Here is a 26755-nt window from a genome sequence, read left to right as displayed (position 1 = left end):
CATCCAGTCCCCTGCCGCCCCCTGGTGGGGTCACACAGTGGCCAAAAAAAAGGAGGTTCACAAGTGGGGCTAGAAGTCCTTCCACTTTGCCCCCCCCCCAAGCACCAAGAATACAGAGCATCACTGCCCCAGACAGTTCTAATACGCTGCGGCTAATAGCCACTGATGCACCTCTACTCCATATTTTTATCCAAACTCTTCTTGAAGCTGTCTATGCTTGTAGCCGCCGCCACGTCCTGTGGCAGTGAATTCCACATGTTAATCACCCTTTGGATGAAAAAATACTGTATTTTTCGCACCATAAGGCGCTCCGGACGATAGGAGCCAGTTTGGTGTAGTGGTTAAGTGCACGGACTCTTATCTGGGAGAACCGGGTTTGATTCCCCACTCCTCCACTTGCACCTGCTGGCATGGCCTTGGGTCAGCCATAGCTCTGGCAGAGGTTGTCCTTGAAAGGGCAGCTGCTGGGAGAGCCCTCTCCAGCCCCACCCACCTCACAGGGTGACTGTTGTGGGGGAGGAAGGTAAAGGAGATTGTGAGCCGCTCTGAGACTCTTCGGAGTGGAGGGCAGGATATAAATCCAATATCTTCTTCTTCTTCTTCTTCCTCCTGGGGTGCGATCCGCTGCCTCCGCCTCCGATCCCGGCACTTCCCCCGTGCCTGCCTGGCTCCAGTTTCTTCCAGCAAGTGCTGGGATCGCTCCACGTGGCCCCACCACAAACCCAGCGCTTCGCAAGCGCCGGCTGCGGAGAGGGCAGCGTACTTCCTCCTTGCCTGCCTGCCTGGCTCCAGCTCTGATACTTAAAACAAGTGCTGGGATCGGAGGGCGGAGGGAGCGATCCTGGCACTTGCTGTAAGCATCAGAGCTGGAGCCAGGCAGGCAGGCAAGGAGGAAGCACGCTGCCCTCTCCACAGCCGGCGCTCGTGAAGCGCTGGGTTTGCGGTGGGGCCACGTGGAACGATCCCAGCGCTTGCTGGAAGAAACTGGAGCCAGGCAGGCAGGCGCGGGGGAAGCGCCGGGATCAGAGGCGGAGGCAGCGGATCACGCCCCCCCCTGGAGGAAGGTACGTACCTTCGCTCCATAAGACGCACACACTTTCCCCCCCACTTTTTTTGGGGGGGGGGAGTGCGTCTTATGTTCCAAAAATACGGTACTTCCTTTTATCCGTTCTAACCTGACGGCTCAACAATTTCATTGAATGCCCATGAGTTCTTGTATTGTGAGAAAGGGAGAAAAGTACTTTTCTCTACTTTCTCCATCCCATGCATAATCTTGTAAACCTCTATCATTTCACCCCGCAGTCGACGCTTCTCCAAGCTAAAGAGCCCCAAGCGTTTTAACCTTTCTTCATAGGGAAAGCATTCCAAACCTTTAATCCTTCTAGTTGCCCTTTTCTGGACTTTTTCCAATGCTATAATATCCTTTTTGAGGTGCGTTGACCAGAATTGTACACAGTATTCCAAATGAGACCGCACCATCGATTTATACAGGGGCATTATAATACTGGCTGATTTGTTTTCAATTCCCTTCCTAATAATTCCCAGCATGGCATTGGCCTTTTTTATTGCAATCGCACACTGTCTTGACATTTTCAGTGAATTATCTACCATGACCCCAAGATCTCTCTCTTGGTCAGTCTGCCAGTTCACACCCCATCAACTTGCGTTTGTAGCTGGGATTTTTGACCCCAAATCGGCATTACTTTGCACTTGTCCACATTGAACCTCTTCCATATTTACCAGCTCCCATTTGCACTGGGTTAAAACGCTTATATTTGGCCTTTCGTAGCAGTTGGAGAGTTGGATTCAGTATGAGGCAGTTTCCATATGTCTGCATGATAAACTGTACTTGCTAAACTTCAGTTTCTTCAATGCAGTATTAACAGTACTCAACTCCTTCTTTGTACTCTGGTCATGCTTAAGAGAAATAGAGAAAAAACCGATACGTTTGTTTGTGATGGAACCAGCCCAATTTGACCTTCAAACCCAGTCCCGTCCGCTCCTTCTTGGGTTGCCAACTCTTGAAGGGAACTATTTTCCTTCCTGCCACTAGGGTGCGCTGCCTGCTCAATTTGGGGGTTTCTGACTGAGAGGAACCGGACTCCTGATCCCTCTTTCCAGTTCTGAGGCCTGGCCTCAAAGTCCTGTTACCCAGCACCTGGATGCCACAGAAACCAAAGTCCTTCCTTGGGAGAGCCCTTGGCACCCTTGCTGACTGTGCGCCTTCCTCCTTCCCGGGACTCCCCTATTACAGTAGCGTGGTCTAAGGCACTTGGGGAACTATGTGGTACAGAGCTTTACTGCCAGCCTTCAAAACAGTAAAAGGTTTATTTCAAAAAAGTGAAAAGTTATAAGCATAATCTTAGCACAGCACACGATCAGCAACCAGAAGATTAAATAAAAGTTGGTTTGAAACGCATCCTTCTGTCCCTGGTTTAAAAACTTGCCCTACCAGATGTTTAAGCAGAGCAGGCACATATAAGCTTAGTAAATTACAATAAGTTTTGAATGATACCTCATTGCTTCAGGCTTCCTGCATCCAACCAGGCCCAGCCACATGGTCAAAGATGACTGCTGGCTACTGGCTGGAGCGTAGCAGTCTGTTATCTTCCTGTCCCAGCTCCAAGAGAGCGCTCTTCAGAGCAAGCGCTTTTATTAATCCTCTGACTCCACCAGTTTCACATCACTCTCCACCCCTTGTTACCTGGTCTGCCCAGGTTTAGGCTTCTTTTCCTGTTGTCCCCAGGAAGCCTCCTTTCTGGTAGGCAGTCTGGGAAACCCCCCATGCCTTCTGGCTTATTCCTGGAGATAGTCTCTGGGGCTGGTCTAGCCCAGCACTCTCCCCACTCTGTTTCCTGCCTAGAGAAAGATGCCCATTGTCTCTTCAGGTAGCTCAATTAGCATCTCTTAAGAGGTAGCCCAGATGCTGCTGTAATGCCAGGGGCTAAATTCCTCCCCCCCTCCCTCCTGCTTACCTCTGAGCTCAGAGAAACTTTTAAAGCCAGCTTGCCACCTCTCCAGGAGGCTAGCCATTTTGCCACTATGTTTAAAAATTAAGTGGGTTCTCTGTTGCAGTTTGAGTTAAAGGAGTTTAATCACATATGAGCCTGTTTAATGCTTATAATCAGACCACTAATTCACCGCTTTCAATACACTCTACTCTCCATGGTCTTAGGCAGAGAGAGGTGTTTGCTAACACCTCCTGCCTGCAATGCCCTTTAAACTGGAGATGCCAGGGGCCCAAGATCTTCTTTGTGCACAGTATTCTCCACACAATTATGCCTTATATGGTAGGAGAGGGACTGGCCTGGAGGTAGAGGATGAGGTTAAAATGGGACTAATCCCAGGAGCCACGTGGCGCAGAGTGGTAAAGCTGCAGTACTGCAGTCCAAGCTCTCTGCTTACGACCTGAGTTCGATCCTGCGGAAGCTGGGTTCAGGTAGCTAGCTCAAGGTTGACTCAGCCTTCCATCCTTCTGAGGTTGGTAAAATGAGTCCCCAGCTTGCTGGGGGTAAAGTGTAGAGGACTGGGCAAGCCACCCCGTAAAAAGTCTGTCGTGAAAATGTGGTGATGCGACAACACCCCGAAGTTGGAAACGACTGATGCTTGCACCTTTACCTTTTTTTTTAATCCCAGGAAAGGCACCATGAACTTCTTAGTCTGAAGGGCGAGATCAAATGTGAGGGCATTACATTAAGGACGGACAACACTTTGGCCTAGTAGCTGATCAGCCTCCTTTCTTATGCCTTCCAGTGCCTCCCCACCACCCGCTGGTCTGCTGCTCCTCTTCAGGTCCCCAGATTTGTACCAAGAGGTCTGGTCGGGGAAGGGCCCTCCTTGGTAGCCAGCGGAAAAGGAGGAAGTCGGTGACGCCAGACCCTAAAGACAAACAGACGTGTGGTAAGTTGGTAACCGAGGACTTTCTCCTCCAAATGCTGCTGGTTCAAGGACCATCTGCTCCCGTACAAACCTACCCAACCACCGTGATTTATTTATTTCTGTTTGTATCCCGCCTTCCCTATGAACAGACTTAGGGCAGCTAACAGCGAAAGATATCATAAAATACAATATATTATAAAACAATCTCAGAATAAAACATTAGAGAACACTAAAACCATAGTATATAAAAATTAACAACTTTGGTGCCATGTCTGCTAATATATAATGTGGAAAGTGGGCGGCGTTCTCATAGTTCTTCGTTCTTCATAATTTCCCATGATCATTTTCAGAGGCCTGGCTCTGGTGCTCCTGCTGTCTGATGATTTAATTTCTGTCCTGCCCATTTCCCAAAATTGGGCTCAGGGGGCACACCACATATCTCATCAGTGCAGGGTAAAAACATACAATAAAGATGAATAAAATAACAATGAGTGCCTCCAGAACAATCAGGTGGCATCTGATGGCAGCAGTTGGGTAGCTAGTGTAACATCATATTCCACCGATGGGAAAGTCCTTAACCAGGGAGTATGGCAATATAAAGGTGGAAAATAAGACACCTGGGAGGCCACTGGTCTTACCAGCAGCCATGGCTGTCCTCAACCGTACACCTGGTGGAACATTTCAGTCTTATAGGCCTTGTGGAACTGAGTCACTCGGAAGATAGTTCCACCAGGCTGGACCCAGTGCTGAAAAGGCCCCAACCCTGGACAAGGGGAGCTGGACCATTTTGGGTTCAGGGACTACCAATAATAAAAGTTCATCCACTTGTGTCTTGAAGACTCCTTGAGAGGAGGGGGGGGGGGCTCACCATCTCCCTAGGTAGCCGATTCCTCTGATGAACTACTTTTACTGTAAACATATATCCAGCTAGTACCTTTCTGTCTATAGTTTAAACCCATTATTGTGAGTCTTATCCTCTGCAGCCTACAGGAACAGCTCGCTGCCCTCCTCAGTGACAGCTTTTCAAATTCTTAAAGAGAGGAATTATGTCTCCCCTCAACCTCCTCGTCTCCAGTCTGAACATTCCTAAGTCCTTTAGCCTTTCTTCAGAGGGCTTGGTCTCCAGCCCCTGATCATTCCTGTTGCCCTCCTCTGCACCTGCTTCACTCTGTCCACATCCTTTTTGAAGTGAGGCCAGGTGCTGCCTGACCATTGCCTCCTTGTGCCAAGGATTTTATCATCTGTTTCCCCACCCCACCCCCAGCAGAGTAGCGCAGGTCAAAGAAACTTTTCTGAAGTCTCCGGGAAAAGACTTCTTTGGGGTTTTCAACCTCCCAAACTCTGTTTCCTGAAAGATTTCACTTTTGTAACTGGGTGTCTCTGTGAGAGAGACTGGACCATCACATTGTTGTCCAGCCAGGTGTTCATTAGTACGTCTAAAGCCTGGTAGGGTGAGGCTGGGAAGCTATTGAATTGACTCCCCCACCCACCCTGTTCTCTGCCAAGAGTGAGGAAAACATTTTAAAACTAAAGGTGAAAGTTTTACTCAGTCCAAGCCTCCAGAAGAAAAAAGGTATTTCATCACACTTTCTGCCAGCAGTTGAAGGCTTTTCTGCTTTGGGCCTTCCATTCATGTATTTGTTTTAAGTTTTTATTTTAAATGTATATATATTTTTAAAATATATATTTTTATATGTATTTTTGTTTTAATTTATGGCGACCCTGTGAAGTTTTCAAGGCAAGAGACATTTAGAGTTGCTTTGCCATTGCCTGCCTCTTTATAGTGACCCTGATATTCCTTGGTGGCTTCCCATCCACATACTAGCCCAGGGGTGGCCAAACTGTGGCTCGAGAGCCACATGTGGCTCTTCTACACATGTTCTGTGGCTCCTGAAGCCCCCACCACAATGTCAGCCAGTTCGGAGAAAGCATTTCCCTCTTTAAATCATTTCTTCAGGCTAAGCTAGCTGGCGGCTTAGAGAATGCATTTAAAGTTAAAGTTGCTTTCTTTCCATCTCTCCTTCCTTCCTTCCTTCCTTCCTTCCTTCCTTCCTTCCTTCCTTCCTTCCTTCCTTCCTTCCTTCCTTCCTTCCTTCCTTCCTCCCTCCCTCCCTCCCTCCCTCCCTCCCTCCCTCCCTCCCTTCCTTCCTTCCTTCCTTCCTTCCTTCCTTCCTTCCTCCCTCCCTCCCTCCCTCCCAGCTCTCAACCACCTGATGTTCATGTCTTGCGGCTCTCAAACATCTGAACTATTTACTTTGCTTCTTTGGCCACAGTCTACTTTGTTCTGTTCCTTTTACTCTAGAACCTGCTTCCAAGCACTCCCCTCCCAACCTTGCTGTATGAAGTTTTCTCTTCTCCAATGAGCGGCTTCTCACTTCAGTTCCCACTTTGCCTCAAGCCTCGCTCTCCACATACCTTTCTCTCTGACTCTTATCCTTGCTTTTTATTTTCCTCCCTCTCTTGACTTCTACAAGAAAATAATGTGTCCCTGCTTGCTCTCCAGCCAAAGATGGTGATAGAGACACCCTGGCTATCCCTGCCACTTGTTTATCTAACAGGAAGCCTGGGTTTAGAAGCACCTGCAAGCTGTGAACTTGCTTCTTTAAGGAGAATGCAACCCCATCCAGAAGAGGGGGCAACCCATTTCCCTGATCAGACACATGCCCTCCCCACAAAAAACCCTCACCTCTGTTTTGTTTGGGATTAAGTTTCAACTTGCTAGCCCTCATCCATTCCGAAACTCCATCAGGGCATCTGTTCACAGTTTCCACAGCCTTCTTGGGCTCTGTTGGTAGCATGAAATAGAGCTGAGTATCATCTTCATATGGGTGCCAGCTCAGCCCTAATCTCCAAATGACCTCTCCCAGTGGTTTTACGTAGAATGCTGAAAAGCATGGGGGATGATGGAAGCTTGGGGGACCCCAGAGGCCAAGAGACAGAGCAGCAGTGCCCCAGCACCACACTCTGAAATTTATCCTTCTCAATAGAACTGGAACCACTGTAGTGCCTCCCAGTCTCAGCGCTGAAAGGAGATCCAGAAGGATGCCGTGATGAATGGTATCAGAAGCCATTGGGAGGTCCAGGAGAGAATTAACAGGTTTTCACTCCCCCTGTTCATCTCCCAGTGCATGTGATCCATCAAGGGAACCATGGTCGTTTCAGTCCTCTAAGTGGGCCTGTATCCAGATTGGTATGGATCCAGACAATCCACTGCAGGAATCTCTAAAGTTGGCCAGCCACCACCGGTTCTGTCACCTTGGTCAAGTAATGGTACATTTGAGACTGGACAAGTTAATCAGCTGTCCTGGGCCCAGAGTAGATTTCTTTAGTAATGGATGCACCACTGCCCACTTCAAGGCAAGAGTGACCAACCCCCTCTCTCAGTTTGGCATTTGTTGTCTCCTGAACAGCCCTTCCCCTGGCAGATTTGAGTAGCCAGGAGGGGCAAGGCGGTAAGTTTTAAACTTCCAGGAATACTGTCCGCATACTCAGACTGCACAAGCTGAAAGGTATCCCATGCAGCTAAAGAAATCGGCAACCTGGGACCATCTGATCTTGTAAAGTGCAAGTTGGAAAGGACGCGAGAGATTTTATCCACGAAGTGCTTAGCAAAAGGTCCCAACAGGCTGCAGAACAGTCTACCTCTTCCCATTGGCTAGAACCCAATAGGCCCCTGGCTATCTGGAAGAGACCCACTGGTCTACACAATGCAGATGCAGTGCTGGTGGAGAAATGCGGTTTCTTTGCTGCCATCACCAGCATGGATTAGGCTTTCAAAGGCTCTTGCCCGTGTCTTGTCAGATTCATCCCGAGTCTTCCTTCACTGCCACTCTAGCCATCTCCCGTCTTTTCATCGTCTGCAGCCTCCTAGTAATCTAAGGGGCTGCCTGAGTTCTTAGCCCTGAGAAAGAGTGCCTTGATGCAATGTGTCTATTTCCCAGGTCACTTCTCCATTCTGGAGTTTGACCATGGCACTGACAGGAACTTTCCCCCAGTCCTGTTGTGACTGCTAGCCATGATCATGAAATGGAGCCTCTTGGTTTAGCAGCAGTGTACCTCTGAGGGGGGAAAAGCACCAGATGACCAAGAGAAGGAAGGTTTTGGGCTTCATGGTTTGCTCACAGGCTTCCGGAAGCAATCTGATTTTGCTCCTTGGCCAAACAGAGTATTTGTCTAATTTCCCACAATGGTTATGTTCTTAATATACATCCAAAGAGAAATGAACCCGTGGAATTCACTGCTGCAGGAAGTGGCAGCAGCTACAAGGATAGACAGCCTCAAGAGGAGACTGAATAAACATCTGGAGCAGAGTTCCATCAATGGCTATTAGCTACAAGGTATAGTGTCTGGGATAGTGATGCTCTGTATTCTCAGTGCTTGGAGGGGCAGCAGTAGAAGGGCTTCTGGAGTTCTGCCCCACTGGTGGACCTCCTGATGGCACCTGGGTTTTTTTGGCCACTTTGTGACACGGAGTGTTGAATTGGATGGGCCATTGGCCTGATCCAACATGGGTTCTTATCCTATTCTCCATTGTCTCCTTTCCAGACATCCGCCTCCGAGTCCGAGCGGAGTATTGCCAGCATGAGACAGCCCTGGAGGGGAACGTCTTCTCCAACAAGCAGGACCCTCTTGAGCGGCAATTTGAGCGCTTTAGCCAGGCCAACACGATCTTGAAATCCCGGGACCTGGGCTCGATCATCTGTGACATAAAGTTCTCGGAGCTCACTTACCTCGACGCCTTCTGGCGCGACTACATCAACGGCTCTCTGCTGGAGGCCCTGAAAGGCGTCTTTATCACGGACTCGCTCAAGCAAGCAGTGGGCCACGAGGCCATCAAGCTCCTGGTCAACGTGGATGAAGAGGATTACGAGGTGGGCCGCCAGAAACTCCTGAGGAACTTGATGCTCCAGACGGCTCCTTGAACCCACCCCCTCAACCCTTTTTTTCTCATCTTTGCCTCTTCTTTGGAATGGAATTGGGATTTTTTTTCCTTTAAAAAAAAGGGGTGTGTGTTCTCTTAAGGAGTCAAATCCTGAGCAACTGTAAGACCTGCCAATGTGGAAATCGATGCAGTTGATTTCATCCCTCCCTCTGGTTGGGAACCAAAATGGGAGGCAGGAAAAAATTCTGAGAAGTTGGTCCCAGGCCCCTCTTTACGAGGTCTTTGGAGAGGGCCATTCTCCACAGGCCGGGAGAGCCTTTTGGGCTTCTTGCCGGAAACTCCCCAGGTCTGTCATCCTTCCTTTTCACATTCTCTCTTGTGCTGTCTACTTCTACTACTACTTATTTTTGGGTTTTTTGTTGGTACTGTCTGTCTCCAAAAAATTAGACTACCCTTTGGCGCAATTGGCTATTGCCCAGAAAAGTCTTTCTGGGTCTTAGCCTGATCCAGAAGTAATGAGACTTCAACTTGTCTCTTTATATTTAAAAGAAAAAGGAAACCGAACCCAAACGTAGCTGTTCTTGTGAGGGGAGCATCTTATGCCAGTATTTTCTTTCAAAGCTGTGAGTCTGGGGTGGGGGTAGGGTGGCGATGTGCAGAGAAGGGAAGGCATTTGGTGTCTTGGACTACGAGAACCAGAAAGATGCTCTTAATTTAAACCAAATCTGTCCTCCCACCTCCACGATGTAGCACTGTCTTTAAGATGGCAGCGAGTCCTGCCAGTTGGATTTATGAACTGTTATGCAATTGAATATTTGGGGGGGGGGTTCTCTCTCTGGAAGGAAATAGCTTGTTCGTGGAAGGCAGGAGGATCCATTGTGCAAGATGGTGAAGAGACCTGACCTCTTTGAAATCAGCTCTCCCCAGGGGGTGGATTGTCCTCATTTGAGATGAGGACATTTATTTGGGGTCCTGCTTCTGAAGCCCCCTCCAAACCCAGCTAGCAACACTAAATGAAAACAGGCCCCAAGAGTTCCCCCCCCACACCGCCCTCCCCCCGCACCTAGCACTTACCCTTGACCAGGCCTCCTGAGCAAGGAGAGCCGTCCGGCACCTCTCTGATTCCACTGCGTGTGCCTTTCCCTTGACCATTTTTTGGTCAGAGGGAGCGTCTGCCTCCAAAGATGACAGAGAAAGGAATGCTCCTCGGGGTCTTTTTCCTCTCACCTCCTTGAACCCCTCCTACCCTACCCCCGACCATCTCAGTTGTTTCATGCCTTCAAGAGGCAGGTGGGATTACAGGAGCAGAGGAAGGAAGAGGAACGTGCTGTCTGTGAACGGTCACGCCAGACCAAAGGCAGTAGGGCAAGAAATCCCAGTCTGGGAGTCCCCACAGCTGCATCATCTCAGCCCTTCCTTGCCTTTTTGCTCCCCACCTCGCCTGCTGGGACTCCTTATCCCATTTTTGGACCTGGATTTGGCTCTAGCCTGGCTCTCTGTGAAGGGCTTTAGGAGCAAATCCCGTAGGAGGCCCGCTTGGGGTGGGAGGAACAAAGGAAAGAGATGGATTTTGGTTTCCTGCCTTCCATTCCATCGGTGCTGCTGGGTGTCATGGCCGCTGCCTCTCATGTTCCTTAAATGTCATGATGCATTTTCTAAAAAGACTGTTGGAGCTTTCCAAGGAGGAGCGGGGAAGCGTCTCAGGATAAATATCCTCAGCAGAGGGCTTTTGAGGCCGGAGTGGGGAAAGAGAAAAGGAGACATTGTCCTAGGAAGGGCAGACACGTCGGGGTTGTGAAAGCTCACCGGAGCTGCTGGGCCATCCGCACAAGTGGCTTTGGAATTTGGGAGAGCTCGAGGGCACTTTTATGTTTTGGTAGCACTGATGAGTTGGGGTTACCACTTCCCTGTCCAAAAAATTGACACATCCATGTCTCCGTAAAACTTCATGTTGGTACAATGAGAATCCTGTTCGTGCTCAGTTCCAGGAGATAATCGCTTCAGGCTCCAGTTGCAGGGAGAGAAGGGAGATGTCGGCACTTGACAAAAAAAAAAATCACATGAAGCTATAATGGTGGGGAGGGAGCAAGAATGAGAATCCAAGTCTATCTTCATGTAGGATTTGTTTGTTTGTTTTTAAAATCAGCTTTGTTTCTGAATTTGTTTTCCTGTTTGTCGCCTCTGTGTCTTGCATTAATTTGGATCCCACGAATCTGGAAGCAGCTGAAGCGGAACTTTGGTTTGGGAGGCTACCCAAGAGAGCTGCTTGGACACGTCTAGCACCTGTGCTAGATGTGCTGTCTGTGCGCAAAGATCTTCTGTGGGTCTCTCCACACTCCCTCCCCCCCCCACCCGAGCCTTTTCCCATTTGGCATAAATGGTTGTTTTCTCCTCCTCCTTCCTGGTAAGCAAGCGGGCAAACTCCCATTTAAAGGTGGGGTTGAATGGAATTCCAATTGTGGGGCCAGTTCATATGGTCAGTGAGAAATAGCTGGCACTTGTTTCCTGGACTGCAGCATTTTAAGCCCTGCTGGGAGAAGGGAAGAATCACCGCTTCTCCTTGAAAGGCTCCTTGCAACCCCCCCCCCCCAAAAAAAAGAGGTAGGAGGCGTTTTGGGTAGCTTCCTGTGCTTTGTGATTCTGCTCTTCTTCCTCTTTGCAGCCACGTTTACTGTAAACCTCCCAGGCCACAGGTTTATTATTTTTATTAAGTCTCCAAAAATGGACTTAAGACAAAAGTTTCAGGTTACCCACATCCTTGCCATGCCAGGCATTTCTGCACTGCAGCCCGGTTTGGTACAGTCCAGGGAAAGCTGTTGCTGCCATCGATGACCACATAAACAGGGCCCGAGTCCCGACCCGCACCTGGCAGCTCTTAGCGTTCTCAAGAGCGTTTCTGCCGAGCGTGCACCTCCCTCCCGTGTGCACATGGGCGCGCACACATACACGCAATTACTCCCATCAATTCTGGCACAAATTTGTGTAAAAAAAATAAATCCATAGCTTCTCTCTCTCTTTTTTTTTAAGGAACTTCCAGTATAACTGGTCATAATCCCAGTGTAGCTTTGTTTTCTCAAAATAAAAAAAAAATCTGCCTTTTATTACTAGTGGTCTGCGTGGTGCTTGGCCAGTGCTTTCAGGAGGGCTTTGCCTTCGTCTCTGCAGAGCAGCCATCTCTCATGAGTAGTTTGGAAGCTTGGCAGCTGCTGCGGAGTGCCTTGTGCATCCTCTGGAGCAGTGGTCTCCAACCTTTTTGGCACCAGGAACTGGTTTTGTGGAAGACAATTTTTCCACAGACCGGGGAAGAGGGTGATGGTTTCAGGATGATACAATTGTGCGCTTTATTTCTGTTTGATGTGGTGGTTGAGTGCGCAGACTCTTGTCTAGGAGAACCAGGTTTGATTCCCCACTCCTCCACTTGCAGCTGCTGGAATGGCCTTGGGTCAGCCATAGCTCTGGCAGAGTTGTCCTTGAAAGGGCAGCTTCTGGGGAGAGCTCTCTCAGCCCTATCCATCTCATAGGGTGTCTGTTGTGGGAGAGGAAGGTAAAGGAGATTGTGAGCCGCTCTGAGACTCTGAAATTTGGAGTGGAGGGCAGGATATAAATCCAATGTTGTCTTATTGTTATTATTACTACATTGTAATATATAATGAAATAAATATTCAACTCATGGCCTGGTTGCCAACAGGCCACCAACCAGTATTGGTCCACGGCCTGGGGGTTGGGGACCCCTGCTCTAGAAGACCCAGGAAAAGGTCTGCTCAAGACTTTCTCCATAATTTTTTTTTCTTTCAAAGGCTTTTTCTCTGCTGCTTAGTCAATAGCTTCATTTCTGTTGCTCTTCCTAATCCACGTTCTGTTTCTTGCACCTGGTTTTTTACCGTCAAGCCTCAGCCACCTTATGGTAGCCCTGTGGGTTTTTCAAAGGTAAGGAACTAACAGCAGTGGTCTGCTATTCCCTACCTCTGCATACAACTCTAGACTGTCTTGGTGGTAGCCCATCCAAAGGCTTGGCTCCCAAGATCTTGGATGGAAAAAGAAACTTGGTAATACAGGGGGGTGGAGAGTAGCTTGGGATATTTTTCATGACTCTGAAGCAGTTTCATTAAAGAACATTGGTGACCTTTGCAACAGAACGTGTTAAGGCTGGGAGATATATCTGGCTTTCCTGGGCTTGTGCATTTTGTCCAATGCCGTGATTAGCTGCAAGTTAGCTGCCAGGAGAGGCTCTGCCTGAGCTGTGCTTCAGGGCTACCATATGTTAAAAGGGGTATATGTGAAAAGATCCTTGCAGGTTCCCAGCAGTCTTTGTCTAGAGCAGGGGTGTCGAACTCATTTGTTATGAGGGCCAGATCGGACATAAATGAGACCTTGTTGGGCCGGGCCATGTCGGGTTGGGCCAGGCTGTGTGTGTAACTATTTAAGATTAGGTAGCAGAGATATAAACTTTATAAAGGACACAAACACAATTTTTAAAAAAAAAATCCCTTAAAACATTAACACACGTTAGTCTTACACGTGCTTTCTTTGTATCACTCCCATGGGATCCAGGGAACTTGGCAAAGGAAGCTCTCGTTTTCCTTTCTTCCCCAGGGTGGGGAGGAGCTTCAGCCAATAGAAAGAAGAGAGGCTTGGCTCAGTAGCTCTGCTGCATGATTGAGAACGCACAGCAAAGCAAACTCTGCCTTCTCCCCTTCCTCCCCAAGGGAGGAGCCTCAGCCAATGAAGAAAACCGAGGTTTTGCTCTGTAGCTCCTGTACAATTGAGCAAGCCTTGCAAAGCAAGCTCTTATGCAGAAGGAAACGAGATAAGAAGGAAGCAGATGACAGCCAGTTGGTTGAGGGCCTGATAGGAGCCCTCTGGGGGCCTGATTTAGCCCTGGACTGCATGTTTGAAACCCCGGTCTAGAGCAATGTTTCCCAAGCTGTAGGTTGGTTCCCAAAAGTGGGTTGCAACACCACCTTCCTAATGGCTACCCCTTTCCATTGCTCTCTTTTGTATTTTAGAAACCAAAATCTGACCCTGGAAACAGTATCTTCCATGTCATATATTAGTTATTTTTTTTCTTCACTGCATATACATATTGATCATGTAAAACATGTCCTGATGATTACTGGAACAAGTTTTTTAGAATTTTAGGGACAATTAGAGGAGTATTGGAGAAAGAAAAGCTGCTCAAAGCCTGGAACATAACCTCCATATGCAAAAGCTGTATCTGTCAGAATACCCCTTGCTAGGGGTTCATAGTGGAGTTAGCTCCATCCTTTGTAAGATGTTTGCTGGTTTCTCAAAACCATTTGATTCATCACTGTAGAAAGTGGAATGCTGCGCTAGATGGGTGCCAAAGTCAGAGTTTGCCTGGGGCAACAAATAACTTTGGCCAGTCCTGAGTGGGTCACCATACCAAGTAAGTTCAGTTTTGTGGGTTACCATGCCCAAAAGGTTGGAAACCATTGGTCTAAAGACCTCGAAGCTTTTGCTCAGTCACTGTTAGAAAATGTATTCAGCTGCTTTTGGTTTTTGAGTTTTTGGTTTTTGTTAGACAGGACGATGCCTTGAAAGAATGTCAAGGACTACAGCCCTAAGACCAGAGTGGCCCTTAGACACCCATTCTTCCTTGTCTGTGTCACCCACCCCTGCCTTATCTTCTGCTGCTTCTTAGACTGTAAGCTCCTTGGTGCAGAGCCTTGTCATCTTGTACTTGGTAAAGCACCTTGTACACTTGATAGTAGTAGAAAAGAGTAAGAGTCCAGTAGCACCTTAAAACACCAACAAAATTTGTGGAAGGGAAGGAGCTTTTGTGAGTCACTGCTCACATATAATTTGTGCAGGCAGCAGAATTTGGGCTGCCTGAAGGCAGAACTGTAATTCTGTCTAGTGTCAAGTATCCAAGGCCTGTGGGGTAGAAACACTTATTTCTGCCAACCTCCCCCCACTCCAACCTGACTTGAATTGAAAACACACACATTTGCCTTCTTTCAAATCAGATCATGTATCTATCAAGGTCAGGCTTGTCTATTCAGTGGCAGTGGCTCTACAAGACCTCAAGCCAGAGGTCTTTCCTATTGCCTATGCTACCTGATCCTTTTAGCTGGTAATGTCAGGAACTGAACCCGGGACCTTCTGAACGCCAAGCAGATGCTCTCCCACTGAGCCACGACCTCTCCCCACCTCAATTATGAACAGGGATCAGAAATGGAGACAAAGGGATGGATCGTGGTCCTGGAGGAATGTAAAGTGGCAGTTAAGCTTTATTTAGGTGAAATGTGATCTACTGGGACCTGCTGGAGTGCCAGAGGCCTAAAAGGAAATCTATGACCAAGATGACATTAAAAGTAATGGCAGAATTGAGCAGGAGTAGAAACTCGGTTTTCTAGCAGAGATGGGGTAAAGTGTTCTTAATGCAGCCTATATGGTGCTCAGTTTGTCAGTCCCACTTCTGCAAGCATCACAGCTCTTTACTGGGGCACAAATCAACAGTGCTGATCCATTAGGTCCAGGATGGTTAGAGGCTGCTCCTTTCCTCACAATCACGTGGGTAGCACCTCGATTCCGGAGGCCAGTCCGGCAGCAGCTGAGTCCTCGACACGGCAGGTGAGGGCGCGCCCACTCATGACAAGGGGGCCACCCGGCCATACAGGTCGGGCCGCCGGTGGTGGAAGACGGGTATCTCCTGCCGGATGCGGCGCAAGTAAGCCAGGTCAATTTCGGCATAGCAGAGGCCCGGTCCCTCTTGGCACTGGGCAATGACGCTGCCCCAGGGGTCCACTATCATGGCGTGGCCGTAGGAGGTGCGGTGCTCATGGTTCTTGCCCGTCTGAGCGGCTGCTACCACATAGCACTGGGTCTCAATGGCGCGAGCTCGTAGTAGCACCTGGAGAAGGAGAAACAGCGAGGATCTAGGGAATACCCACTGCCCACCACTACAGATTAAAGTGTTTCTCTGAAATATTATGGGGGATCAGAGAACCCCTTGCTTTAGCACTAGAGCTTCTTACCTCCCAGTGTGCAGAACCTGTGGTCACCGTGAAGGCAGATGGGTAGGTCAGGATTTCCGCCCCTTCCTGGGCCAGAGCGAGTGACATCTCTGGGAAACGTAGGTCGTAACAGATGGCCAGGCCGACCTAAAAGGAAACAGGAACAAGTGGGAGGTTGGCTGGGATCCCTGATGGAAGGGGGTGCTTGGTTTGAATGCAGCTGTGGAAGTGGGCTAGGACTAAAACCGAGAGGGGAGGGATGGTGGCTCAGTGGTAGAGCATCTGCTTGGTAAGCAGAAGGTCCCATGTTCAATCCCCGGCATCTCCAACTAAAAAGGGTTGAGGCAAATAGGCATGAAAAACCTCAGCTTGAGACCCTGGAGAATTGCTGCCAGTCTGTAGACAATATTGACTTTGATGGACCGGGGGTCTGATTCAGTATAAGGCAGCTTCATATGTTCATATGAGAGCCAGAGATTGCTACACCAGTGTTGCTTTCCGACAATGTACTTTGCAAACCATCTTGGGTCCTTCCTGGGGCAAGGTGGACTGGAGGTGCCTTCCATCTCCCAACTCTGGTATCCTAAGCAGAGTCACACCTTTCTAAGACTTCTGTGGACGTGGAAGGATGCAAGTCGGCCTTAAGGTGGCCGTGGCAGTGATAGAACTTTGTGAATGGATTTCCTTTCACAGTGTAGGGTCATGTTGGGGGAGAAGCTACATGTCCAAGCTGCAAACTGACACATTCGTGGTTCAGATCGGATCCCAAGCCACTCATCCTTCTCATCGGCGCTCTCTCTCTGTCACTTGAGGAAGGAGGAGATGATACTATCAAACCTTTGGGGGCAGGGGGGAATCCAGGTTTGATTCCCTACTCCTCCACTTGCAGCTGCTGGAATGGCCTTGGGTTAGCCATAGCTCTAACACAGCTGTCCTTGAAAGGGCAGCTGCTGTGAGAGCTCTCTCAGCCCTACCTACCTCACAGGGTGTATGTTATGGGGGAGGAAGGTAAAAGAGATTGTAAGCTGCTCTGAAACTCTGAAATTCAGAGTGAAGGGCAGGATACAAATCCAATATCATCTTCTTCTACTCCTCTGATTGGGTGGTGGCTCTGCCGAGTTCTCAAGCAGAGACCTTCCACATCACCCCCTACCCGAGATCCTTTTCAGCTGGGGATGCCAGAGGCTGGACCTGGGCTCTTGTGCATGCCAAGCAGATGATCTAAAATTGAGCCGTGGCCTCTGCTCAGAGTCAGAATGCTCACCAGAATGAGAAGCAACAGTCAACGTGGCAGGCAAATCTGTGGTTCTCCCAGATAAGAGTCTGTGCACTTAACCATTATACCAAACTGGCTCTCCAGTAGACAAGACTGCCCTTGACAGACCGAGTTGAAAGTCCTTGCTTGCAATGTTCCCTTTAAGCTGAGTTATCCATTCTAACAGAGTTATCTGTTCTTTTATTCACACCAAGCACACTGCTTCATGGTATAGTTTTAAATCTGGTAATTGAAATCCACCTCTTTCTTTAGCATCTGTTAATACTTTCATTTTAATTCTTGGTTTCTTCCCAGCCCACACAAATTCCGAAATTTTCCTTTGCCATTTAATAAATTGTTTATTATCCTTCACAATCGGAATTGTTTGAAACAAACACATTATTCTCAGTAAAATATTCATTTTTATTGCGGCTATTCTTCCCAATAAAGACAGATTGAGTCTATTCCATTTTGACACATCATCTTTCATTTTATGCCATAACTTTTCATAATTATTTTTATATAAATCAATATTTTTCATGGTAATTTCCACACCTAGATATTTTACTTTCGTCGTAACTTCACAGTTAAGCTCTGTAATTCTTTGTTTTTCAATTCTCATATTTTTACACAAAATTTTTTATTTCTCTTTATTTATATAAAATCCAACCAGTTCTCCATATTCTTGTATTTTACTCAAGAGCAGTGGTGTTACTTTTAATGGGTTTTCATTTATGAACATAACATCTTCAGCAAATGCTCTATATTTATAGGAAAATCCCTTCAATTTCAGTCCCTCTATCTCTTTATCCTCCTGAATTTGCATCAGCAAAATTTCTAAAGTCATTATAAACAACAACGGAGATAGAGGGCAACCTTGTCTTGTTCCTTTGCTGATCATCATATACTCGGTTAAATCTGTATTAATACAAAGTCTTGCCCATTGTTCAGTGTATACTGCTCTTACCATTCTAATAAAATTCTCTCCCAATCTCAGTTTCTCCATCACCGCAAACATAAAGTCCCAATTTAAATTATCAAAAGTTTTCTCTGGATCCGCAAAGAATAACGCCACTTCTTTTTCAGGATGTCTTTCATAGTATTCTACAATATTTACAACAGTTCTAATATTGTCTCTTATTTGCCTCCTTGGAAGAAATCCTGCTTGCTCTTCTTTAATAAACTTCATCAAAAACTGTTTAAGTCTTTCCGCTAGAATTCTCATGTATATTTTATAATTCACGTTTAACAATGAGATTGGTCTATAATTTTTTACATCTGTGACATCTCTATCTTCTTTTGGAATCAAAGAAGTCACTACTTCTTTCCACGTATTCGGTACTTTCCCCTCCATTCTTACAATATTCATCAATTTGTGTAGTCTGGGTATTAACCCTTCTCTGAGGACTTTATAAAATGTTACTGTAAATCCATGTGGACCAGGTGCTTTTCCCATTTTCATTACATTTATTGCTGCTTCAATTTCCATTTTTTATATCGGTTCATTTAAGACTTTTCCCATATTTTCTGTCAATGGAGCCACATTAATACTTTGCAAATATACCTCCAACTTTTCTTTACTTATTTTTGATTTTTTAAACAATTTGACGTAATATTTTAAAAATTCCCTTTTTATTCCTTCCTGATCTACAATTTCTTTTCCACCAACCTTTATTTTTCTTATAGTTTTAGCTTCTCTTTTCTTTTTTTCAATTGCCAAGCCAAATATTTACCAGGTTTATTTGCTCCTTCAAAAGATTTCTGTTGCAGTCTTTTCAAGTTCCACTCTACTTCTTTATTCAACAAATGTCCCAGTTGTGTCTGCAACATTGTAATCTCCCTAATAATTTTTTTCTTCCCAGGTCTTTTCCTTAATTCCATTTCCTTTTTCTTTATTTCATTTTGAATGTCTAACATTTGTTTTTCTTTTTTTTAATCTTTATTATTCAATGTAATTAAAATACCTCTCATCACTGCTTTATACGCATCCCATACCATTTGAAATTCCATGTCCTCAGTTTCATTTATTTGAAAAAAAGTTTTGGTTTCTTTTTCTAGAGATATCCCTATTTCTTTGTTTTGTAGTAAATCTTCATTTAACCTCCACCTTCTGGTTTTTTTAATTGACTTAGTTGACCACATTAATGGGTTGTGGTCTGCTCTTACTTTAGGAAGAATCTCTATGTTTTTAGTTATAAGTCCTAAGTCTTTTGTACACCATATCATATCGATTCTTGAAAAAGTATTATGTCTTGCTGAGAAAAAGGTATAGTCCCGTACCTCAGAGCTGAACTTCCTCCATAAATCCTCCAAGTTTTCTTAACTAATTCAAAAAAAGATTTTGGCAATTTCCCTTCCTTATTTTTTTTTCCTCCCCAATCTGTCCAATGTATTTTTAATTGTACCATTAAAATCTCCCATTATCATAATTTGTTCATAATTATCATAAATTGTTCATAATTTGTTCATATGGCACTTGTTCATATGAACATATGAAGCTGCCTTATACTGAATCAGACCTTTGGCCCATCAAAGTCAGTATTGTCTTCTCAGACTGGCAGCGGCTCTCCAGGGTCTCAAGCAGAGGTTTTTCACACCTATTTTCCTGGACTCTTTTTTGGAGATGCCAGGGATTGAACCTGGGACCTTCTGCTTCCCAAACAGATGCTCTACCACTGAGCCACCGTCCCTCCCCAAGCTGTCCCTCCACCGTCCCTCCCCACTTGATCAAGCTGTTGCATTATTTCTTTAAAAAAAGAAACTTTCGCACCATTTGGTGCATATAGTCCCAGCAGCAGTGGGTTTTTTGTATTTAAAGTTACTTCCACTGCTAAATATCTCCCATCATTATCTTTAAAAATTTCTTTTGGCTCCAATTCCTGTTTAATATAAAAAAGTGCACCTCTCTTTTTTTTGTTTAGCCAATGAATAAAATTCCAGACCCAATTGCTTATTCCATAAAAATTTATAATCAGTTTGTTTCATATGAGCTTCTTGTAAACAAATTATGTTGTGTTTTTGCTTTGTAATCCAATGAAATGTTGTTTTTCTTTTTTGAGGTGAATTTAGTCCATTTACATTCCAAAATAATAATTTGTAATCCATTATGAACATATGAAGCTGCCTTATACTGAATCAGACCCTCGGTCCATCAAAGTCAGTATTGTCTTCTCAGACTGGCAGCGGCTCTCCAGGGTCTCAAGCGGAGGATTTTCACACCTATTTGCCTTCACACCTATTATGTTTCCTTCTTTAAGCTGTGTCACCAAATTCTTTATGTTCTTCCAAAAATCTTCTCAGTTATTGTACACTTTTAGCTATAATTCTTCCCACCATATCCCGTGTCAAAAATTTTACTACCACGTCTCTTGGTAATTTATTTTTCTTAGCATAGAGAGAATTGACTCTATACACATAGTCATATTGGTATTTTGATGTTTCTAAATCATCTTCCAAAAAATCCACAATAATTTTTATTATATAATCCTTCAGATCTTGTTCATTCTCAGGTACTCCTCTAAGACGTACCAGGTTTTCCATCAGCTTACAGTCCTGCAATACAGCTTTCTCTTGCACACTTTTTAAGGTGGAATCATATTCTTTTACTTTTTTCTCCACATCATCCACTTTTTTTGATGTTACCACAGTTTCATTTTTAAGATCTTCAGATTTTTTCTCTAAAGCTACTGTACTAGCTTCAATGTCCTTTTTAATTTCTTTCTTGAGTTCCTTCATCCCTTTCATCAGCCTTGCTTCCATAGCCTCTAACTGCTCCTGCATCTTTTCCATTGAAATGGCTCTTGTACGAATTGGCTTGTGATCTGACGTTAAAAAATACTCAAAAACTTGATCTCAGCAAAACTATATATCAGATTTAAAAGAACAAGACCTGCTCTTTCCAATGAGCCTAAAATCACTGCTCCTGGGGCACCCCAAGCAGAGATATTAATATTTCAATTTTTTAAAATATCCAAAATGGCGTTCGCGATTTTTCTTACCCCTTTTTTTCAAAAAAATTTCTTCCTTTACAGGCCTTTATAGTTGCTTTCAGCAATACTGTCCAATAATATTAACTTTATAATGTCCAAATATGCCAATTCCACCAATTTTTGAAGTCCCCAACACTTTAAAATATTTTATTTTTCCCTTCTTTTAATGGTCACCGATGTTTTTCTATGGTTTTTCAGTCCTAGAGTAGGCTGGCTGACTTGCAATCTGACCTTCTTCCAATGGTTACTTTCTGCTTTACTTGCCTCCAAATCCCGTTCTCACTGGTAATCAAATCACGCGATGATACAAAACGTCACTTCCTGTGGAATTATACTGACCAGCAATGCTGTGACGATGGTGTTTTTCAGAAACCGCAAGTATTCAAAACATTCTTGTTTTTTTCACTTTTAAACTCTGTTCTTTAATATTAAATAGTCCCAAATTCACCCCTCCTCCTCTTCTTTATATAAGCATGATATAGTCTTTTTGCCACCTTTTAGTTATTTTTGTAAATCCTTATTTTAGTCCCGGAGTGAAAGATAAAAATCAATATCTTCAGCAGCAGCTATCCAAGTAGACACCATCCTAGTTGTAATCCAGATGTTATTTGTAGTATAGAGGTGCTGGATCCTGGTGAGTTTAAGTCAATTTAATGACTCTGGAGACCCTGTGCAGACGATGTAACACACTCGTTGCCGGAGATCCTTCAAAGCTTCAAAGGAGCCCCCTCCGGAGCTCGCTTTCCGCCAAAGTCAATCTCCTCCAAGTTTCCCAAGCGTGTCTTGGACTATTCTCTAGATGAGAAAAGTAGGTAGTAGGCATTGAATTGCCTTCTCTACCCCCACACAGAGGTTCCAGCTGCCTCCCTTATGAGAAGCAGTTCAGCTCTCCATTTTCCAGCCCCCGAAAGTCCCTAAGACAAAAATGTGTGAGCTGGAGACTGAAAATCTGTGAGCTAGCTCATGCTAACACAGCTTAGAGGGAACACTGCTTGCTTGCAGGGATGATGTCCCACTCTCTTCCTGAGCTAGAAGGTGGTTAGTGGAGCAGGCAATCTGCCCCTGTGCTCAGAGCATCTGGGTGTGACACTAAATAAGACCCTTCTTCTAGGGGAAGGGCCAAAGGTCTGGCTACACTTGGGCTTCCAAGGTCTCCTTGTCTACTTTATAGTGTCGCTGGATGGATTTCTGGGATGAGGAATGTGATCTTTAAAATCTGGATGTGCATTTTGAAGTTTCTTGACTCACAACAGAGGTGGTTTCTAAGTCTCAAACTCAACAATGTAGCAAAGGAAAAGAAATACTTTGGCTAATGGGCCTTCCAGGGATTTCACATGTACCTTTCCAGCCGGGGTGCTGACAGGCAACACAATCTCCGAACCTGGATTGGTAAAGGCGCTTTCCTTCATGGACACTCGTCCCTCCAGCTCCACGTCGCAGAGGTGAGTCTTTCTGTAGGCAGCCACCAGCGTTCCTAAAGCCAACCATGGCAAGGGTCAAGGTGGTAAATTTGTGGGCAGGGAAGGTTTGGCGGTGTAAAAGATACTTCTTTCATGTGGACCAAGAATCACAACAGCACTGTCCTACTAAAAGGTATGATGCCATCAGAAAAAGTGGAGAAAGGAATATCCTGGTTGCTGGACTTAGACAAAATCATCTGCTCATGTGGCAAAATTTCATAGGAAAATGGGAGGAGGGATAGTTCAAAGGGGGGGAGGGGAGAAGATCCAAGTACAACCAGAAGCACTTTCCTCCAGCCTAACCTACCCTGCAGGGTTGTTGTTAGAAGGAAATGGAGGAGAGCAATGTGAGCTGCTTTTGGGGGGGTCCTCCTTGGACAGAAAGGTGGGACATAAATGAAGTAAAGCCTCTTTTGATTGTTTCCTGGACTTGCATTCTTAACCACACAGGCCTTTTGGTAGTGCCAGGAGTATCCTCGGTACAAAAGGATATCAGTTCATTCCCTAGCTGGTTATAAGGAGGGAGTCTAACATCCTACTCTGAGCAGTCAGGTTAAAACGGATAAAAGGAAGTATTACTTCACCCAAAGGGTGATTAACATGTGGAATTCACTGCCACAGGAGGTGGCAGCGGCTACAAGCATAGCCAGCTTTAAGAGGGGCTTGGATAAAAATATGGAGCAGAGGTCCATCAGTGGCTATTAGCCACAGTGTGTGTACATATATATGTGGCCACTGTGTGATACAGAGTGTGGGACTGGATGGACCATTGGCCTGATCCAACATGGCTTCTCTTATGTTCTTATGTTCTCTGGATTCCTTCTAAAGCCAGTATTGGATACATGTCCCAAAACTCAATTCCTTAGGTATACAGCAAAGAGATGCATGTGCACAGTGGTGGGAGATGATTCTGGAGAAGGACATGGAAGACACAGGAAGTTTAGAGAGGGAAGACTGAGCCCATGTTACAGAAATTGACTTGACCAACTTGGAGAGAAAGGATCCACTACCAAAGAAGCCTTTTCACCTTTGGGATCCAGGAGCAGGTGGCAGTTGTAGATCCGGTGTGTGCTCTCCCAGTCGCTGCCTCTCTCGTGGAAGCCTCCAAGGGACAACCAGACCCCACATTCTCTGGCAGAGGAGATGGGAAACAGAAGGCACCATAGATGGGAAAATAATCTCAGCATTTGCTGTCTCACTGCAGGCCTTAGAGCACAGGGGTCCCCAATATTTTAATGCTTGTGGGCACCTTTGGAATTCTGACACAACGTGTTAGGCACAGCTACAAAATGGCTGTAATAAAATGGCTGCTGCAGGAGGCAGAGTCAGCCACAAAATTATTGCCATAGCTTTACTTCAGTCACACAGTGAAGATCCGATGAAGAGAGCTGTGTTTCTTGAAAGCTTATGCTACAATTAAATTTGTTAGTCTTAAAGGTGCCACTGGACTCTATTTTGCAGCAATAATCTAATGCAGCTAACTCCTCTGGAACAGTGAAGATTTGTGTGATGTGGTGACAGCTGCTGCTAAAGTAACTGGATGTAAAGTAACTGCTGGAGGATGTGGCAGCTGCCCCTCCACCCTCAGCAGCAGGACACTGGGTAAGCCTCCCAACAGGGTCATACTGCTTTCTCCCAGCCTCCCACTCTCTACTTCCCAACATTACTCCACTCCCAGAACATAGCACAGAGATGAGACTCTGCACACTCTTTCCTTACTAGGAAATCCCATGAGTCCTACCTGGCAAGGCTAGCGTAATGCCGGATGTGATCTCCTTCCAGGGGCTCAGCCAGGCTGAGGGTCTCTTCTGTGTTGCTGCCAATGAAGTCAAAGGCTTCGGGGAGGAAGATGACACAGGCGCCCCGCTGGGCTGCCTCCTGGATGAGGCTTGAGCAGCATTCCAGGTTATGGTCTTTGTTGGGGGTTGAGGTCACCTGGCAGACAGCAATGAGGGGCTTCAGGGCTCTGGCGCTGGCAGACATGCCTCTGAATCCACAGGGGGCAGCAGAGAGTCTGAGAAAGCAAACAGGAGGCAGACAGGGTTTTCTAACCAATCACATGGTTCATGGTTAATCACATGGTTCTGGAACAGCATAGTTAAATCAGATTTTTTTTTAAAAAAATTAATCTTCCATGAGTTACAGTGTGGCTGTTGTAAGAGATACACATTCAAGATTCCCACCTCCAATTGGTGGCTAAGACCTGCATAAACTCAAAATAGCTGTATTTTGAATATAAAAACTGTTGATGCAATATTAAATTTATTTGGAATAGTTATTAGCTGTACTTCTTAAATATTCCTTTTCCAGAAAATATTGCCCATGTACAATCTAGTTATGTGGTATGGGTACAGAATAGCCTGGGTTCAAACATTTTTATTTACTTCAATTATACTCCCTCTTTCTTCCCAAAGGAGACCCAAAGTAGCTTGCCAGCATTCTCCTCTCGATTTTATCCTCATAATTGTGTGAGGTAGGTTAGGCTGAGAGCACGTGACTGACCCATGGGTTAGGGTTAGAACAAGCGTGGGGACTTGAACCTGGAGTCTCCTAGATCCTAGTCTGACACAAATCATTTTCAGCCGCACAGGAATATTTTGAAGGAAGCTGGGATAGAAACTTAGCCACTGATCAGTTTTTGCGGCTACTGCATCTGGACCCTGAGCTAATTACCTGTGGTCAGGTGTCTGGCTTTTGATCTGCCAAAACTGTTTCCAGGGCCTGGGAAGGAAGAAGCCCTTGAGATAGGTTTGCAGAGATTTCTGGGTCACTCTTCTCAGCCTAAAAGAGACAAGATGGGAAATATGGTGATCTTGCAAGGCTTCTGGGCAAAAAGTCTGTATGTAAATGTGTTTCATTGACTTGAAAAACTGCAAATACGTATCCAGATTTAGAAACTTTTTTTTTTGGCTTGGGGACAAAACTAAGATGGTTTAATTTTAAAATTTATATGCTAAATCAGATCATGCTCGATTTAGGGCAACGGAAAATGTTCTGATTCATTTTGATAGATCTAAGGGGGCAGCGGTGTTGGTCTGAAGCAGTAGAACAAAGTAGGAGTCATGTCGCACCTTTAAGACCAACAAATTTTTATTCAGAAAATACGCTTTCTTGTGTGCATGCACACTTCTTCACGCACGAAAGCTTACATTCTGAATAAAACTTCGTTGGTCTTAAAGGTGCAACTTGACTCCTACTTGATTCACATTTTGTTAAGAGTTCCCAGTTTAAAAAAAAAGGCATTTTACCTCGGCCAACGAGGAGGCACAAACAGCTGGGACTGTATTTAAACCACCCATTTTTCTAAGCATTCCAGGAAAGGGAAATATTGGGAATGTAAGCAGATTAACCTAGACAGGATACAGGATGGGAGCCTGGGAGGAAACATTACCAGCTGCGCTTCTGTGTCTCGGGCTGCTGTCAGTGAAAATAAATAATTGTGACAAGGAGTTCCACAGAACAGCAACCCAGTTCTCAACCCTGCGTTCTCCTGGTCCTGCCCCCGATTTAGGCTTGCTCTTTCCCCTCAACATGCTGAGTGTCATCTTCATCCTAATATATCAACCAGAAGTCTGTCTTCAGTCACATCCCCCTCCTGCCCACCATACCCAGCAAAGCTCTTCTTTCACCCACATATCGACCCCTAAGTTCCCCTTATGCGTACATGAGCGGAAAATAGGAAGCGGCTGAGAACGCCCCCAAGACCAGGATCAAAAGTCCACGCGGGAAGTCGGTCAGTGCCTTTAACAAAGATGGCTCTTCCTAGTCCAAGTTACCCGTAAAAAAAATGGCCGACAGAACGCCCTATGCCATAGAATACATGGGGTCCCTTAGCTAGGATGGCGACACAAGGTAACCATAGGCCAGAATAAACCCTCAACAAAAATGGCGACGTTAGATCTCAACAAGACGGGAAATGGTTACCACAGTCGGCGCCTGCACCGGCTTCGTTGGTTTCTTCCCGACATTTTCAGTTTACTTATTTTCGCTTATCTACAGAGTGTAATTCTTAACTCTCTTAATAAAGATGGGAATATTGAAAGTATTGCAGGAAATCAGAACTTCGCGAGTATATTTTTAATTAATAATACAACCAGTATCCTCCTAAGGGCAAAGTAGGAGACCAGTGCACCTTTAAGGCCAACAAAGTTTTATTCAGAATGTAAGCTTTCGTGTGCATGCACACTTCTTCAGACGAGGCAGGAATGGGGTACAGTGAACTGAAATACATACAGCTGGCAGGCAGTGGTGTAGAATGCAAAATTGTTTTTGCCCATGACAGAATAGCAAAATTAACAAATTGAGCAAACCTT

The 26755-nt window shown here is 45.7% G+C and overlaps 2 protein-coding genes across 8 annotated transcripts in view; one reads left to right on the top strand and one right to left on the bottom strand.

Moving 5' to 3' along the window:
• The window catches only part of DEDD (death effector domain containing), a 36193-nt gene extending 24331 nt beyond the window's left edge, over positions 1–11862 (top strand). For all 5 annotated transcript variants that reach the window (XM_060253559.1, XM_060253560.1, XM_060253556.1 and 2 more), the window contains 2 exons: positions 3754–3900; positions 8425–11862. In XM_060253559.1, the coding sequence (XP_060109542.1) occupies positions 3754–3900; positions 8425–8801 (524 nt within the window). In that variant the 3' untranslated portion in view covers positions 8802–11862. The remainder of the gene's footprint in view (positions 1–3753; positions 3901–8424) is intronic.
• Positions 11863–14981: 3119 nt separating this feature from the next.
• NIT1 (nitrilase 1) lies at positions 14982–26312 on the bottom strand. 3 transcript variants are annotated; one of them, XM_060253540.1, is made up of 7 exons: positions 26107–26312; positions 25116–25223; positions 24184–24456; positions 23470–23573; positions 22323–22456; positions 15760–15885; positions 14982–15635 (listed from the first exon to the last, which is right to left on the bottom strand). In XM_060253540.1, coding segments are annotated over exons 1-7 (1011 nt in total). In that variant the 5' UTR covers positions 26109–26312; the 3' UTR covers positions 14982–15371. The 3 variants fall into 3 exon arrangements, with proteins under 3 accessions (XP_060109523.1, XP_060109515.1, XP_060109532.1); XM_060253532.1 differs by having other exon boundaries at positions 26076–26200; XM_060253549.1 differs by lacking the exon at positions 26107–26312 and adding an exon at positions 26051–26060.
• Positions 26313–26755: the final 443 nt, after the last annotated feature.

Source organism: Heteronotia binoei, chromosome 1 (genome assembly GCF_032191835.1).
Source record: "Heteronotia binoei isolate CCM8104 ecotype False Entrance Well chromosome 1, APGP_CSIRO_Hbin_v1, whole genome shotgun sequence".
NCBI lineage: Eukaryota > Metazoa > Chordata > Lepidosauria > Squamata > Gekkonidae > Heteronotia > Heteronotia binoei.
Note: the sequence above shows the minus strand (reverse complement) of the source record. Positions and strands in the feature narration are given on the sequence as shown.